The 16,600-nt window shown below is 39.0% G+C and overlaps 1 protein-coding gene across 1 annotated transcript in view; it reads left to right on the top strand.

Moving 5' to 3' along the window:
• PARD3B (par-3 family cell polarity regulator beta) overlaps window positions 1–16,600 on the top strand; it is a 368,137-nt gene that overhangs the window by 88,330 nt on the left and 263,207 nt on the right. The window contains exon 3 of the mRNA XM_015289524.4: window positions 14,495–14,666. Coding sequence (XP_015145010.3) covers window positions 14,495–14,666 — 172 coding nt within the window. The remainder of the gene's footprint in view (window positions 1–14,494; window positions 14,667–16,600) is intronic.

The following is a 16,600-nucleotide window of genomic DNA, read 5'->3' as shown; positions in this document are numbered from 1 at the left end:
GAAAAGTGAATGCTTCTGGAGGATTTGAGGACGTTTAAACTTAAGTCCCTGTAGCGCATATCAAAGAATTTGATCATGCATTTTTATTAGTATTTACCTATTGAATTATGCATTTTCTTTTGATTTCTACATGTTTTTGACTACTGAAATACTAGTGACTACTTTTCTGCTACTTTATAGAAACAGTGATGATGGGTTGCGAAAGACCTAACTGCTTTATAAAGACTGTTGAAGTTTATTCCCTCTTTGTAAAAGTGCATTTAAGTGGGAGGTTTGGGAAAGGGTGTAGTGTTGATCTGTCATAAGACTGATGAATTTTGAGAAACTTAGATTTCATGAAAAAATTCAACCGTTATGCTTGTCAGCCACATAGATATTGACGATGTTTTTTTCTACCACCTTCTACATATGAGCCTCACAGCCGAGTGCCTTTATTTCAGGGTGTATATGGATGTCAGAGTAAGAGCTGCTGCAGCTGGAATCGTCAGTTGCAAGTTTTCCATCTCCTGGTATGGGAATTCTGTTCCCAGGGAAAGGAATAAAGAGCCCCTGGCTGGAGTTGTGCTTTTTGTAGAGCATGAGGTTTCTGTTCAGTGATGCTCAGAGGTCTCTGTAGACACAATTATATGCTTCCAATAAAGCATTTCAGCAAATAATTGAAGTGCAAGTTTTCACGTGTATGTGGTAGGGTTTGTGTTTCTTCTTAGAGCAGTGCAGTTCTGTATACTCCCTGAGAGCTCAGTGTTCTTGAAAGCAGGTTCTCCTGAAAACCTGAATGAAATCTGATTGCTACTCCTGCAGACTTGTGCAGGAAGCAGGCTGCATTGTGAAGGTCCTTCTCCTTTGGAAGAGAATGGGCCATGATTTCTTGCTGCTCATTGCAGCAGTTTGCCCACTGCAGCTCGAGAGCTTCAGGGGCTTTACTTACTTTCGAGGAGTTGCAATGCAGATGGTCTGCGTGGTGGTTTTTTTTTTTGTTGTTTGTGGAAATCGCATATATTTTTTGTCAGCCAGTAATAGCATAGACAAGTTCTCTATATTGTATTGCATTATTTCTTAAATAATAAAAATCAAATGCTTTGTATTTTTGTTTAGTAGCAGAACTGATCGCATTTAGTTCATCTTTCTTTTTAAGATAATTTAAGTAAAAGAACACACTTAAAATTTCACCATTTGTCAGCTTACCGTAACTTACCCTTCAGCTGTCTACCTAGGAGGCCGGCCTGTGCTGGGATGGAGAAGCACTGTTTGTGTCACTGGCACTGCAGCTGGCTCCTCACCCACACTAATGCTATCTTTTTCCCCCAGAAGTATCACATCGTGGCTTTAGAAGGCGCTGAAGGAAACCTTCTAGAAACTAACTGGTTTTGGAAGCTTGCTAAAAATGCTGTAACTGGGGGGGACCCCGCCCAGGGCATCCTGCAACACCAAGGGGCTTACCTGCCTGCTGTGAGGTGAAAGCTGGAGCTGTGCTGGGTGCTCCTGGGTGCCACGGCTGTCAGCAGGGCTGGGTGCCTGATCACATCAGCAGTTGTTGCCTCTTTTGTTCACTTGTAACATGGTTGCTAATGGATTCGTTCAATTTTTCCCCAAACATCAGTTAATGTGAGAATTAATGTCTGATAATGGGGACCAAGAAATCTCTGAATGTTAATGTGCTCTCTACCCCCCCCTTATATTTGCATTCTAATAGGATTGGAATATATTAATGGCATTTAAAAACCAACAAAAAACTTGTGTAAAGAGATTGTGTGTAGGTAAACCCTCAGCGATGCACCTTTGGATAAGAAATCTGGTTCACCAGTTAATTCCTGAGATCCTGTTTCAGAAGCAGAGAGTGAAGAGACTGAAGTCTGAGTGATTGTAAACAAAAATGTCTTCAAGGTAATTGGATTTGAATTAAATATATTTCTAGATTTGGGAAAAAAAAAACGTGATTGATCACAACTAAAATGTTAATGTGCAATTAAATATCTTTACATTAAATTTAACATTTTTTATGAGGAGGAAAATGCATTATATGCATATTTATGCAGTGATACTTAGCATACATTTATTCAGAGTCTTAATTTTTACATTTAGCTTAGGAAATGCTGAGTGACAGTTCTTATTTAGTAGAATATTAATTTCTTCATGGCTTCTGTCAAGCTAGTTTTAGAAATTGGAGTTCAATTAACGCTGCAGAGAAGTGAAATGAACTTTAGTTAAGAAAAAATGGGAAATGTTCTGCATGTGTATTGGAAAGAGCTTCATCTAGAATTTTTCATGCTAGAGTGCTGTGTGGACAGAGCAGTTCATTGGTGATGCATGATGTTCTGTGCAGTTGATAGTGTAGATGAGACCCGGAGGTGTCTGCCGGGGTCTTGGAGCTCAAGGTGATCAGCCCTTGTGTTCAGTGCTTCGGGGGATGAAAGAGAACGAGACCCACAAGCTTTCCTGCTCTTCAGTTCTCAGATGATTTTTCAGTTTGAATGAACTTATTGTTGAATTGAGTAGCGTAGATAAACTTAAATAGAGTGTGCTCTGTGCCCAGAAGTAGCAGCGATGGCTGCCAGCAGCTCAGCATACTCTCTCTTCAGGCAGTTTTAACTTCGTGTGGTTTGCTTGAGGCTTTTTCCCCTATTTACAGCTTGAGGCTTCCTTTGAGGTTTTTTACAGGAGTGTGCTGTGCTACCTGAGAGCAGCCCTGTGGAGGTTAGATCGCTGTGGAATCCTTGCTGCTTCCCTGTTGGAAAGCCCTGAAGGTCCAGAGGCTGAGGACTGCAAAGTGCAGCTCTGCACACTTCATTTTGATTAAAAGCTATGTAATTTTCCCAGGTAATTTAAACAGCGTGTATAGGAAAGGACAACAAAGAGTAGATTTTTAACCACAAACTCAGCCAGAAGTGCTGTTAGGGCTGTAGGGCCCATCATGATACTCTGCAATATCCTTGTGCTTGACTTTTGTTATGCTTAGAGTTAATTTTAAGTTCAAATGCAACCATGAGGGGGGGAAAAATAGTATTTTTCTTCTGTTTTAGTATCTTGTGTAGTAGGCACTTGATTCTGCTCTGCCTTCTTAATGTGTCTAAAGAGACAAGTTTCTGTTATTTTCTGTTCCCCTGCTCCAAAGCCCCTTATCACTGTGCAGGGAGCCCCTGTGGCATGCAGCTTCTGAGCCCCTTGGAGCCTGGGGACTGTGTGCCTTAGCTTTCAGGCAGCAGATAGAATGGGAGAGAAGGGAGGAAGGAGGGACATTATTTTGCCTCTTAAAGCTCTCTCATTTCAATTTGTGTCAAAATGGAGAGTGAACACCCTGGGGTTTGCCAGCTGTGGCTCCATTCATTGCTGTTCTGTGTGTATTTTCTAGTGTCTTGGGCACCCAGACCTTTAAATTAGAAGTGAAGTTATTCTGGAGACCTTCCTGAACACCAGTGTTAGGTTCTGCAATGTGTGTGCCTGTTGAATTACTAATAGAAATCTATTTAACTTACACTGGATAGGAATCCATGAGACTTGCTTGCAGTTAAGTGTGAAAAAACACTCATGGACTCTTGAAAAGAAAATAATTTGACTGGAGGATAAGGATTCAAGGCAGCTTGAATGTGTGTGTTATCTTGTCTGGAACTTCTCTTTGAGGACTTTTCCCCATGGGTTTTGGAAAGCTCAGTAAGCCTTGAAGAGCAGTGTGTTATTACAGAGATAGGGCTTGCTGCAGAATGTGGGAGCCCACCTACTGTTGGAGGGACTGCTTCAGAGGAACGTTCCTCTCTTAATAGAGGAGGTGCCTATGTTTTTCCTGGAGCAGGGAAGATGGTGTTCAAAATCCTTCCATGAAAGTAGACAAGGAACTGAGTGGTCAATTCCATTAGCGTTTTCTACCAACCTCAGTGCTTGTTTTTCAGACCATTAAAATAACATCAGGTAAGCAGGCAATGTGGTAGTGAGACAGGCAAATATGATTTTGCTATGAGTTCACTTGAAAACTAGCAGTAAAGCTAGGGAAACACAAACTCCATTTTACAGGATCTTTACAGGCTTGTTTGTCCAGAGAAGGCTGAAATACTGAACTGGTTTTGTGGCTCCAGTTCTAATCGCTTCTCATGATATTCAAGGTATTCATAAATTCATGATGGCTGAAACTGAGATTGTTCTGCTAGCTGAAGGGATTTTACTCCTCTCTCATTGCTCTGTTTATTGGGTGGTTTAGCTTATTTTTGAAAGTGAAGCTTCATCTATCATTGAATTATTTGTTATAGAAATGTTTTGCTTTATGAATAGTTTCCTTTATCATTTGTAATGAAGAGTGGAGAATGAATGAGCAAGCCTCTCTCTCAAAAATCACATTTGAAATTTCTGAGTAATGGTCTGAATAGTTTGAAGTCATTTATTCCCAAGACATATCGCTGTTTTGCAGAGTATTCAGACTGCTGCAATCAATATTCAACCGTGCCCTTAGCATGAAGATGTTAAAACAGAAAGCTTCAGACCACGTTTAAACAATGTTTGGTTATTTAGTGGAAGTATTATATAAATCTGTTGATCAAATTCAACTTCCTAGTTAGGTACATTTAGTGTTTGTTTAATTATCTAATAAAGAGTTTGCTAAATTGATGTAGGTAAGAAACCGTGCGTAGTATTGTACACTGTATTCAATACAGCAGAAGAGGTTAGTTTTCAGTGGTTTTTACAGGAGATAGTATTTCTTAAGGAAACTAAGATAATTTTATTCATTGTTCAGAGGTCAGACTTGTAGTCAGTTAAACTTACAAAATTCTTCATCAAGTAGATGTTCAAAGGTATTTCATAAGGCATTGAATTCAGCCTTGGAAATGAAGAACCTGTCAAAATCCATCTAATGAGCAATTATAGTATCACTTATGGAAAGAATGCTTTGGTTTTATATTTTGGATCTTGTGCTGCTCTGGAAGGAAAAGAGCATTTCTAGTGCTATAACATTTAAATAGCAGTTCTTTTTTCTTGTTGTGTATTGCATTTAAATAGGACGTGTTCATACTTGAATAGCAAGTACTGCTGTGTGGATGGTAGAAGGGGTCTTTCTTTGAGGCTATTGTTTGCAAGCATGTTTCCATCTGAGGGAAAAACAGTGTAGAGGTATACATACACAGCTGTTACTGACTTTGCAAATAGAGTTTTCTTGACAGTTCTCCGGATTCTCAGTTGGAAAACCTTAGAATAATTATTAATTTTTGCTGTGAATCTTAAATGTGATGTCAGCATTTAATTTGTTTACTAAGAAATTAAGAAACTGAACTCTGAAGTTATGCTGTGGGCAGCTAATTCTAGGGTAAAAAATGATGGAAATTTATAACATGTAGATCATTCTTTTAAAGAGTATAATGAGGAAAGCAGCAGTAGGATGTCTGTTATGAACTGATTGCTGAAATGAATAATTGTCACTGAAGGGTTTTTTGTTGTTGTTGCCAGAGCTGTGACTATCTTTGGAAATTTTACTTTTAGTTTCATTGTTTTCATGGTAATGGTGCTTTAAGACGTCAAGTCAAAATATTTTTTTCCAGTCCTTCTGTTCCAATGGTTCGTTTGAGAACATATATTTCTGGAACTGCAATGTTTGGAACCACCACACTTGTTTTAAAGTTTCTGAACGTTTCACTACTTTGCGGTGTATTGATCTTCTGAGAGAGCATCACTTTATAGTAGTCATGTTCTTCAGTTGTTGTGGACTTCTTAAGTTGGTTTGCCTTTTTAAGATATATATGTTAGAAAACAGAGTTCTGAGTGATAATGATTGACTTTATGGGATTTATTAATAAGTATGGTATCATAAAGCATGGTATCTAGCCAACTGCTAAATAAATTACAGGGATTTCCATGACATTCCCATCAAACTCTACTGTCCTCTTCCCTTCCATTCCACACCCCCCTTCCCTTTTCTCAGATGTTATACATAAGTGGCATAACATTTATGAGCTTTCTGTATGGATATAGTTGTTTTAGGCCAAGATCAGCTGCAATACATGGCTGTTGCTGAGGCTTGTAGGGCTGTGACTTAGGAAAATGAAGTCATTGCAGGAAAGGCAGAAGGTATTTATTTTGTTTTTTCTTTTCTTTTTTTTTTCCTCCCAGAAGGGTGTATATGCAGTACTATAATGCACTAGAAAGCTCCTGGGAATACTGTTTATTGACAGAATTAATAACAAACTAGTAGAGACTGATAGCATTAGTTTATTGTTACAGACAGACCTTTTCTCATTGAAGTGACAACCAGTTCTGTAAGCTTACTTTTGCCTTTCTGGAGCCTGACACGTAAACTGTCGGAGGCAGGACAAATAATGCAGTCTAACTAAACTAGGCATCAGTAAGAATAGGGCTCTTGGCAGTTGTAAATACTGAAATGTTTTTCTGCGCAGACAGAAACACAGTGTGAGAACTGTATGACGTGTGGCAACATCCCAAGATTTATCAAGCCTGTCTATACTAATGAAAGTTGTTGCGTGTGTTGTGCTGTACAGATGGTTTTGCACTTTCTGATGGTTTTCACAATTCAAGTATTTTGTGCTTTTTTCACTCCCAAAGTTCCATTCTCCCATCCCGTACTGTCTTTTGAAAAAATCAAAGCTATTTAAAAACAAATGGTCAGCTAATTCATACGCTGTCATTGACTAATTGTGGCCAAAACAAAAAACTGGTTTTTGTATGGTACGTACTGTCAGATCAGTGGGAGATGGGGGAAGAGTGGCTTCCTGGTTGGTCTGACTTTTTAACTTTCTTTCATTCAACACCTTGAATCTAATTGGTTTCACAGAAGTTACTCGAGCGTGTTGAATGGCACTGATTATTTACAGATGGGAATCAGTTTGCAGAGGGGCCAGCACCTTGTAGCCTACGTGGAAAAGCCAGCAGTGTGCCCCTGTGGCTGGGAAGGCTCAGTGCGCCCTTTGGCTGGTAGCAGGGCTGTAGACATCAAGTCAAGGGAAACAGCTCCTCTGCTCTCTTCAGTCCCTGAGACCACAGCTAGCTTCAGAGCAAAGACAGTGTATGCTTGTTGAGAGTTAACAGTCCACAAAGAGTTATATATGAACAGTCAAAGTAGTATTTTAAGGTAGGAAAGATACTATAGCTCATGTTACAAAAATGAATGTTTATCAACATTTAGCTACAATATAGTATCTGTTATTTCCCCTTCCTACAGACAAGATTGTCTTGGGTCAGGTATCAGGACACTGTTTCAGCTTTTCAAAGACTAGTTACCAGTAGTACATTGTACAACCATGTTTCTAGTAAGTAATGCAGTCTTTGATATTAGTGTTACTACACTGCCATCTTCTACCAGGTCTGTTTTAAATGGAATCTCCAAAATTAGCTTGTCCTTTGCAAAATCAGTATAGGTGAAAGTAGTCAGCTTCCATGTAACCAGGAAGGACCTAATCAATCCTGTTCTTTGCCCTCCTCCTTCCATTTGCTTTTTCCTTTGATATAGGACTGAAAACAAAGGGCATTTGTTATCTAGAAAAACTCAGAAGCTATTTCATATGAAAACATAATGACTATGACAGGCTACAAATAGCACTGAACATGAATCTTTTACAGAAGGAGAAATGTCCTTTGGTATATTTACTTCAATCAACCCTAATAAGGCTTGTTTTATGTGTTTTATGCATCCGCCATCATAATTATAAATCCTTGACATTTTAGCACTAGCATTTATATCTGCCAGGGAAGCTACCCAGAGTCAGCCCTCAAGGAATGTCTGTATTGTTACTATGGATCTCCATAACAGCTCTCAAGTAGCTACTAAGTGGCTTAAAAAATTACATCTCGGTCATGCTTGAAGGGCTCATCAAACTTTGCCACAAATATCAATGTTAAGTACCCAATCAGCTGCATTGTTTGAAGTGCCATCACGTGGGGTTGCAAAGGAGCAGGTTGGACAGGAAGGAGAAAGTGGGTAAGGCCTCATCAATGAGGTAGAATTTCTGCTGTGACCTTTCAGGAAAAAAAAAAAAAAAGAAAGAAAGAAAGGGAAAAAAAAAAAAAAAAGAGGAAAACAACCGTGAAATCAACTGCCTGTTCAGCTGCAGTGAAATAACAGAAGGTGAGGATATCACACAAAAAACCCTAACAGCTAGACTTTGAGGAGCATGCACAAAAAGGGTTTTCTCAAGCCTGATATCTTAACAGGCTTTTTAACCTTTGCAGAATAGTTTAGGACCTTCCCAAAATAACAATAATTAGTAATAAAAGTAAACGAGAAGTTACAACAGGGTGTTAAGAAACTGTCAGAAACCTGGAAACTTGGGATCATTAAACTTGGGTGGCAACCCAAATTCAGTGGCAAGATAGTTCAACATAGTTTCTATTAACAAATCAGTGCAGAAGCTTTGATACCGAAAGATATCTGAACAGTAAGAGAAGTGTTGGCTGGTCTTTGGGAAGACACTTTGGTGTATATAGTTTTGGCATGTAGGTAAACAAGATGGGCTAATCACCATAGCTTTCATGTGATGTATCTTTAATTTGTTTTCATATGTAGGTGTGAAGGAACACTGCCATATGGTACGTACATGGGTAGTTTTCTTTGACAGCCTTTAAGTTAGTGTAATCCCAAGGCAAGCTATTTTACAGGAAAACCATTTCATATACTTATCAGTACATGCCAGAAGAATACCTTGAAAGAGCACTGAAGGAAGGCAGTAGAGCTCCAGGTAAGTTTTAAATTGAAAAATTAAATAACGCTTTCATCCGTTTTTGAGGTACCCTAATTACCTTAGTTGTATCTATGTCATACTATTACTAGACTTTCATCTTTTAACCATTTGAACCAAAGTTTCTCATAAGTGATATATAAAATCTGATTTTACATTAATGACTTTGTGGAGCTCTGAGGAAGTTTCCACAGCACCTTTCTGAAGTTTTTTGTTCATAATTCACTCTTTAACGTATCTTATTGTCTCAATTGAAAGTGGTTTTGTTCCCCTGCAGAGCTGAGGGGAAAGCATAATGTGTGCCCATAGAGAAGGTTCCACAGGGGAGAGCACCTCTGTTGGGCCTGCTGTTGCACTGCGCCTTTGCTGTATGTAAGCGCAGCACCGGGCGCTCCCCATGGCACCCATGGTTGTTAAGCTGCTGTCAGTAGCTCAGCAGGGTGCTGTCGGGGATCCAGCATGGCCAAACATATAACCTTTTTGAAAGGAAGGCAGAAAGGAGGTGGAGGAGGGGGAAGAAAGGGAAGGGGATCCCTTCTTGTCTGCGTGGCCATATGGAGGCTGTTTTCAGCTGCTGTCAGCTGCAGCCTGTCTCCATCTGTCTGTGTGGCTGGTTGTTTGCAGGTGCAAACACCTCTGATCTTTTCTAGTCTCATTTTGAACTTTGCTGTATTCTGTCATCAAGATGTTATGTACAGAAACACGCCGTGTCTTTCTACCTCTGTTGTGTATTTGTGGTGGTAAATAAAAGCTTAAATCTTACAGAATCCACATTGAAGGGTCAGAGAGCAAGGTAATGTGATGCTGTGGAGAACTTGGTTTTTGCTGTAGCTTGAGCCATCTTTTCTCCATATGTCATGGAGCTCAGTAGAACAGTCGCTGAGCTGTTAATCCACCCTTCCAAAACAGTTCTTGTGAAGATGCGAGTGCTTGTGTGGAAAATCTTTAATTGGAAGGAGAAGGGAAAAAAGAAGGAACTTTCCAGTTTTTAAAGGTACCTGATAATCACTCCCACAGGAATACTGGCTGTCAGAAATAGACAGTTGGAAAAAAAGTTGAAAAAAGTATGTGTATATATATGTATACACCAACACACATACACGGGCTTTTCTCTTAAATGAGAATTAAAGTAATGAAATATCAGGGAAACGCACCACAAACAAACAGAATTTTACAAGCTTTCATTGACCATAGCAAGAGAAGAATGTAAAGAAAGTAGATGTTCTGGATATGGGAAAACTGAGATGAAAGCCTTCCGTCCAACTGAAATGAAACATTCTGTACAAGTTGAGCATTAACTCTTCCTGGTGCTTTTGACTGTATCATTCCAGCTGCTGAAAATCATATCAGTGATGTGCTGATGCTAGCCTGTGCCTGGGAACTTCTCCTAGGGATTTTATCTTAACTATAAATGAAAGCTGATTAATTTAACTGCAAACAAACTTTCATTTTATCCCTTGGAGCGCTGCGTACATGCAAGGTGTTTTGGTACAAAAAGGGAACCGTTATGTCTGTTTTCTAATTCAGCACAGAAAAGCTGTAAAATACGCACTTTTTAGCCTTATTAACAGTAATCTAATTGTCAAAAGCATCATGCAAAAAGAGGAATAATTACAAAACCTTTTATTTAAAATGGTGTGTAGGGCAAGGGAAAGCCAGTTGTTACTGGATTAACAGCCAAATGCCATAAGGCAAGATCTGTAAAGTTGTGCTGCTTGTTCAGAGGTGATGATGGTTTTCTTCGAAATTCTGAAACTCTACAATTTATATTTAATGGAGCTTAAATTGCAAGCACTGGAACAAAGGTGGTGCAGCTGCATCTTGAGAATTGCTTCCCCTGCTTGCTGCTGTGTGTGGTCTCACAGCACGGTGGTGCTGAGCAGGGTGCAGCAGGACGATGGGCTGCAAATGCCTCTTGTCTGTCTTGGGGGGATTTCATGAGGAGCCTTCTGTTGCTCAGTGGGCAGTGATTCTCCAGCATAAAACAAGCGGCTGCTTTGCCTTCAGACCCATTCACTCAGTAAGGTCGTCTTCCCTTTGGCTATTTACCCACCCTTTTGTACAGCACTTTTCATCTTAATTGAACGTGTGTGTGTTGCTCTGTGTTTGGGAATAGAGCCACTTGATTTTTACTCAATTTTCTTCTATTTTTCTGCAAGTTTCCTAATTGGAATATCAATAAAATATTGAAAGACCTGTACCACAGGACACAATTCAAAATTAGAATTTGACCTTGGTAAACTGCCTTGTGATAAGTTTGCCATACTTACTATTACTGAAAATGCTGATACAATAGTACTATTTCTTACTGCTGTCTTATGCTGTGACTATGTCAATGTAATTAGGAAGGAGGGAGCTGTGTTACAGGAGTTCAGACTGGGGATTAGGAGGAGGTTCTGCACCAGAGGGTGGTCAGGCAATGTGCACAGCCTCCCCAGGGCAATGGACATGGCCCTAAGCTGCCAGAGTTCAAGGAGAATTTGGACAGTGCTCTCAGGTACAGGGCTTGGTTCTGGGCGGTGCTGTGTGGAGCCAGGGGTTGGAATTGACAGTCCTTTCCTTGCAAGGGAGTTGGAACTAGATGATTTTTAAGATCCCTTCCAACCCAAGTTATTCTGTGATTCATTCTGTGATCCTTGGAGGGCCCTTCCAGTGTAGGATATCCCGTGGTTCCACGGTACAGAAATACATAGATAACTTTGATGTCAAATATTCATATGTTCCTTAAATAAACTTTAAAAAATCGAGACACTTAAGTATGGTAAGTGCACCAACCCACAAAGGAGTACTTGTGTAACTTCTGCAGTTCGCAAATGTTTGGAGTCGTATCTTAATCTGTTAAAAAAAAATTAGCTGCTCTACGGAACTCAAGTCTTGAAATTTGGAATTGGTAAAGAACAAACTACTACTGCAACGATGTTGTTGCTATGATAGGTTTGGGGTGGATTTCTTAACGTGTTCTGAAGTTCTTTTCATCAGGAGGCATTTGCAGTCTGCTCCTATTAAGGGATTTTTCCATACTGGAAACATATCAATTACTGCAATTATTTTTGAATAGCTGATACGTGTAGTTTCAGTAGTTTTTATTCCCTCTGACAGGCTAAGGCTGATATTTATAATACTTTTATCAGTAGTTTATTTACACTGTTGGGACTGCTACTGGTAAGGCTCTGCTGCAGCTGCTGTCTTTGAGTAGTTCTCTCTTAAGTAACCATTATAGAAAACAAATGGTGGTTTATTTCCTTGGTGAGGAAAGACATTGAATCTTTACTACTAGTTCATGTTGTACTTACAGTATCTCCTTTCCACACTGTAATTAAAACGTCTCTAAGTGATGCTGGTGTTCCTGGCTTAATTTTGTGGATAGTTTATTTTCTCACTGCTGCATGTTTCAGGGTTTTTTGAGTTTGAGATATTTCCATTTAACAGCTCTTGCTGACTTTTCCCTTCAGCTTGTCAAAGTGTTTTGATCCAGTCCCTACTTTTGGCCCTTAACATCTATGGCCAGTGAATGTAGAGTGCCACAATGTAGTACAGCATTTAGTATGCTGGATGGTGAAACCATGGAGAGGCTCAGGTTCATCCAATGGAGAGGAATACACTTTATTCCCATCAAGTCACTGCTGATCTCTGTTTACTGCACGCTAGATTGCAAATGCTCAAATGGATTTTGTATCCTACAGTCATCTTCAGTGCTTTCATTGCAATGAACCTACACAACCTTGAAATTTCCTCATTGCTTAGACTTGCTTAGAAAACAGTTTGCCTGGCAAAAGTGAGTGGGAAGGCAAACCCTCTTAGAGATGGGCAAATGTTGTGAAGGTTCTTGAATCATGATGGACTTTCATAACAACAACAATGTGAGTAGTCACTTTAAAAACAAACAGAAACAACATTTTCTTTTCTTGTTGGAACTCAGGTGAAGCAGTTACTGTGGTCTCTTGGTGTCTGGCTCCAAAATGGCCTTTTCTGACCGTGTGTAGTTGCAAGGAGTAGTGATATCTGGTGGTAAATGTAATGCAAATGTCTCAGTAGTTTCCTTGAAGTGCAGTAATAAAGTCTGGAGAGTGTAGATTTTGGTACTGAGATGAATGTTTCCCAGAAGTTTTGGACTAATAAAAAACACAGTGTGTGCTCTAAGAGCCGTTTGTGTGGTTGTGGAAAAGAAACAGACTCTATATTAGAGGGAGGAGAAAAAAAGCCTGTTTTCTACCTGATTATTTAAGGGGGCTTTGCACTTCTGAAGTGCTGCTGGTAAATACAAGCTGACACACTTCTAGCAACGAAATTATAAATGAGAGAAACCTGAAAATGTCAGTTTCTTCCTTGGAAGCGCTTTGGGATTTTTCTTTTTATTTTTCCCCTCTTTTCCCTCTCGTACACTCATCTGTTCCTTTAGGCAAATGAGGTCCTTTAAATATTTGTCTCTTTGTTTCATTATACTGCTTATCACAGGATATAGTTTCTGACACATGTCTTGGAAGTGTCAGAGGAGATTTGATCTACTAATATTTTTATAGAGAGAGTGTATATGTGTACCTTAAAATAACACAGAGGGCTGAGGCAGTGTAGTAAATTGGTTCTTCATATTGTTTCTGCAGATGCCTTGACATTGCCTAACCAGGTGTGTATGATGTGGTCTTACTCAGAATTTGCTAAATAGAACTTTGTTAATCTTAAGGAGTTCAGAAGAAGGAAAAAAAAAAAGAGACATCTAAAGACAAAGCTAACTTGCACAGTGTTTTTAGGCAGTGATTATCATGGGAGTGGGAGGAGAATATAAGGTATCAGGCAGGACAAATTCTTGGGATGAACTGCTGCTGCCGTCTCCTCCCCTCCTGGAGAGAGCACAGGGGTGCTGAGAATCTCATTGGCTGGGAGCAGACAGTTGTCTGGTTTGTTTAGGTTCATTAAGAATTTATTTCTTTTATCCAGCTCCTGGAACTGAATCAGCAACCTACACTAGGCCGCACACAAGTCATTTGTTGATGAAGCTGTATCTGATGTACATAGTAGGGACCAAGAGGAAGCTCCTTGTAGGCCAGTCTAGCTGACACACAAATTATTTTCATGGTCTTCGTTGTTGTTTCCATACCAACTTTAATGTGTGTTTGGATAACTGAGTTTGCAGCCTGTCAATGCTTTGCTGTGGGCCTGAAGTTTTGGATAACCAGTAACTAAGGGAAACAAAGTAGATGAGATAAGCTTGCGGGAGAGAAGGGGGGGGGAAATTGTTAAAGATAGATCTATGCTAAGTGCATGCATGTGTATGTGTCTCTACCTTATGCTCTTACAGAGGCACAGGTTCAGGGATCAAGGGAATTCTACTTTATCATTGTGGTGGCTACAACTTGTCCTTTGAATAAAATTATTATGTAATCATAAATAAATGAAAGCTTTACCTGCTTGCTCCACATAGCTTCCATGTCTGTGTTACATCACCCCAATGTGTCAGTCAATACCGCTAAACTTTTAAAGAAATATAACATCCTCCTACCCATAAAATTTAAATGCTGGTTTGTGTGTTTAAGCGTGTTCAGCTGTAAATATTTTGGAACAACAGAAGACGTTCTCTATTCATAGCATGCTAACTTTGAGAACAGCACGCCATCACCAAGGAATGGGGAAGCATGTACTTAAGTCATATTGAAGTGAATGCATTTAAGCACAAACGTATGTGCTTTCCTGAATGTTTATTCTTATTACTAGCTGTTCTCAAAAGATTGTTTTCTACTCCCATAACTGATCGCTTTTTATTTAAAATAAAGTAAGTAAGTTTGGGAACGCTTTACAATATGCAAATCGTGTTTTATCTTTTGTTTTCATAGCTGATTGCTGTTTATGATGAGCAAGAACCTCACCGTAAGTCTGACGGCACCAATGGGAACGTGACAGACAGAAGTAGCCCAGACCTGTTTGAGGCAGAGGTAGCGGCTCAGCTGGCTGCCTTTCAACCGATTGGGGGCGAGATTGAAGTGACTCCTTCTGCCCTAAAACTTGGTATGTATATTTTGCGTGGTTATTTTTCAGCTGTTTTTGTTTGTTTTTTACCAACATATAGTATTTATTTCTTCTGTGCTTCAATTTTATGTATACAGGTTTTTTTGGGGGGGGTGGGGGGGACACATGGGAGGGCTGGTTGGGATGGACTCTGCTGTTTACCTTGTGATTTAGTGAAGATAAATGTAATGAGAAAAGTTGGGCAGTCTCTGCATTTCAGTAGAGCTTATTGTGCAGTTTGTGCTGTATTCTCTAGTACTGTTGGCAGCCTTGTAAAAATGTGAAATAGAAAATTGGATTGAAGTGGATGACATGAGTTGGAAATAATACCTCTAGTTCTGCTACTCTTGTAGAGGAGTCTACTTTTGACTTCGTAAGTTGAGCATTCAGCTGTCTCTTCATTGTCTCCTTATTGTAATACTACTTAAATCAGCCTTTTTCTTTAAAAGAGCTACAATAAAACATTCTGATAAACTTCATTGTATGAGGCTGCTCAATATAACTTATGATGGAAGTCTGTGCTCGTTTTTATGCCTGTTGTAGAAGTATTGAAATCCAAACTGCAGGAAACTGTTTAGATTCAAATTTTTAACTGGTCGTTCTGGTTCTCTCTATACCCTAATGAATATTGAAAAATCTCTTAAATGACACACATGGGAATTTCTCACATGCCATGACATTTACTGGATATTTTTATACAATGTGATATAAGTGCATTTTAGCATGTTTTGGAAAGTAGATATCTTCACCTTATATCTCTGAACTGTATTTTTAAAAAAAAAGTCATTAAAAATTGTGTAGGAAACGGAGCACAAGAGGGGAGTATTTCAGCCTCATGCAATTTTATGTGGAACAGCTAGCACTCTTGAGCTCACCATTAAGCTACCAGATTGTTCAGTTCTCATAGCTTTTATGGAATCCTTGTGCTATAGAGTTTAGAGGAGATGAAATACCGCATGCGATAAGCAGAGTCAATTAGGCTTTGACTTTAGTTTTCAGTGCTACGCTAATATATATTTGAAATTAAAATGTGTGGTTTTTTTAATGGAGAACGTAAATATAATGTATTTGTCTCAGTGGTTCTCTTTTAGATTTTCATTTAACTTGTAGAAAATCTGTTTTATTTCACCTGTCAGTCTTGTAAAGATGGTCTGGAGCTTGAAATTGTTTTCTCTTCTGGACTTTTCATCAATGATAACAGTTCTTCGCACTTAATTTTTTCCTTTATCTTTCTTGTGTAACTTCCTGGACCTTAAATTATGTTCCTGTGTTCATTGGAGGCAAATAGAGAAATAGAAGAAATAAAAGGAGGCTTTAGTCACATCAATCTCACTGATGCATGAACCACAGTAGTCTGGTTGCCTAATTATTGAATTGACTCACCCTTGCTAGCAGAAATAAATACTAATAATTTTAAAAAGCTTTTCTTCTAGAACAAGAATGTGATTAAATGTACACATCATGAGCAAATGTTGTTACTTTCTGTAGTGGAGCTGCTTGAAGCACTGTCTTGTGCTTGGCCTTTTAGAGTGTGTTTTTGCAAATGGTCTTTAGGGATGAAATGTAGGGAATTTGTTGTTAAATCAATTGACAGATTGTGGGACAACTTTGGGTTTTTTTCTGATGTTTAGTATGCTACGAAAACAGATCCGTGGTTTCATGTAGAAACAATGCCTAGTAATTATGTGAAACTAAAGGCTGCTGTTCTCAAACATGAAAGGATCAACACAGATTTTAGAAAAGGCACTTAAGATACTGCCTTGAAACTTGTTAAAAATAAATTGTGTGTTTGATACTGTTAACTATGTGCTATATCTAGTCCTAAACCCTTTACTGACTGGATAGAAATTGTGATAAAGGGGAAAATATTTTTTATTATAGGATACTTCTACAATTTTTTGTGGTTGGTGTGGGTGTGTATACATATATATTTT

Source organism: Gallus gallus, chromosome 7 (assembly GCF_016699485.2).
Source record: "Gallus gallus isolate bGalGal1 chromosome 7, bGalGal1.mat.broiler.GRCg7b, whole genome shotgun sequence".
Taxonomy (NCBI): Eukaryota; Metazoa; Chordata; class Aves; order Galliformes; family Phasianidae; genus Gallus; species Gallus gallus.
The sequence above is the reverse complement of the archived record's forward strand: the minus strand, read 5'-3'. Positions and strand labels throughout refer to the sequence as shown.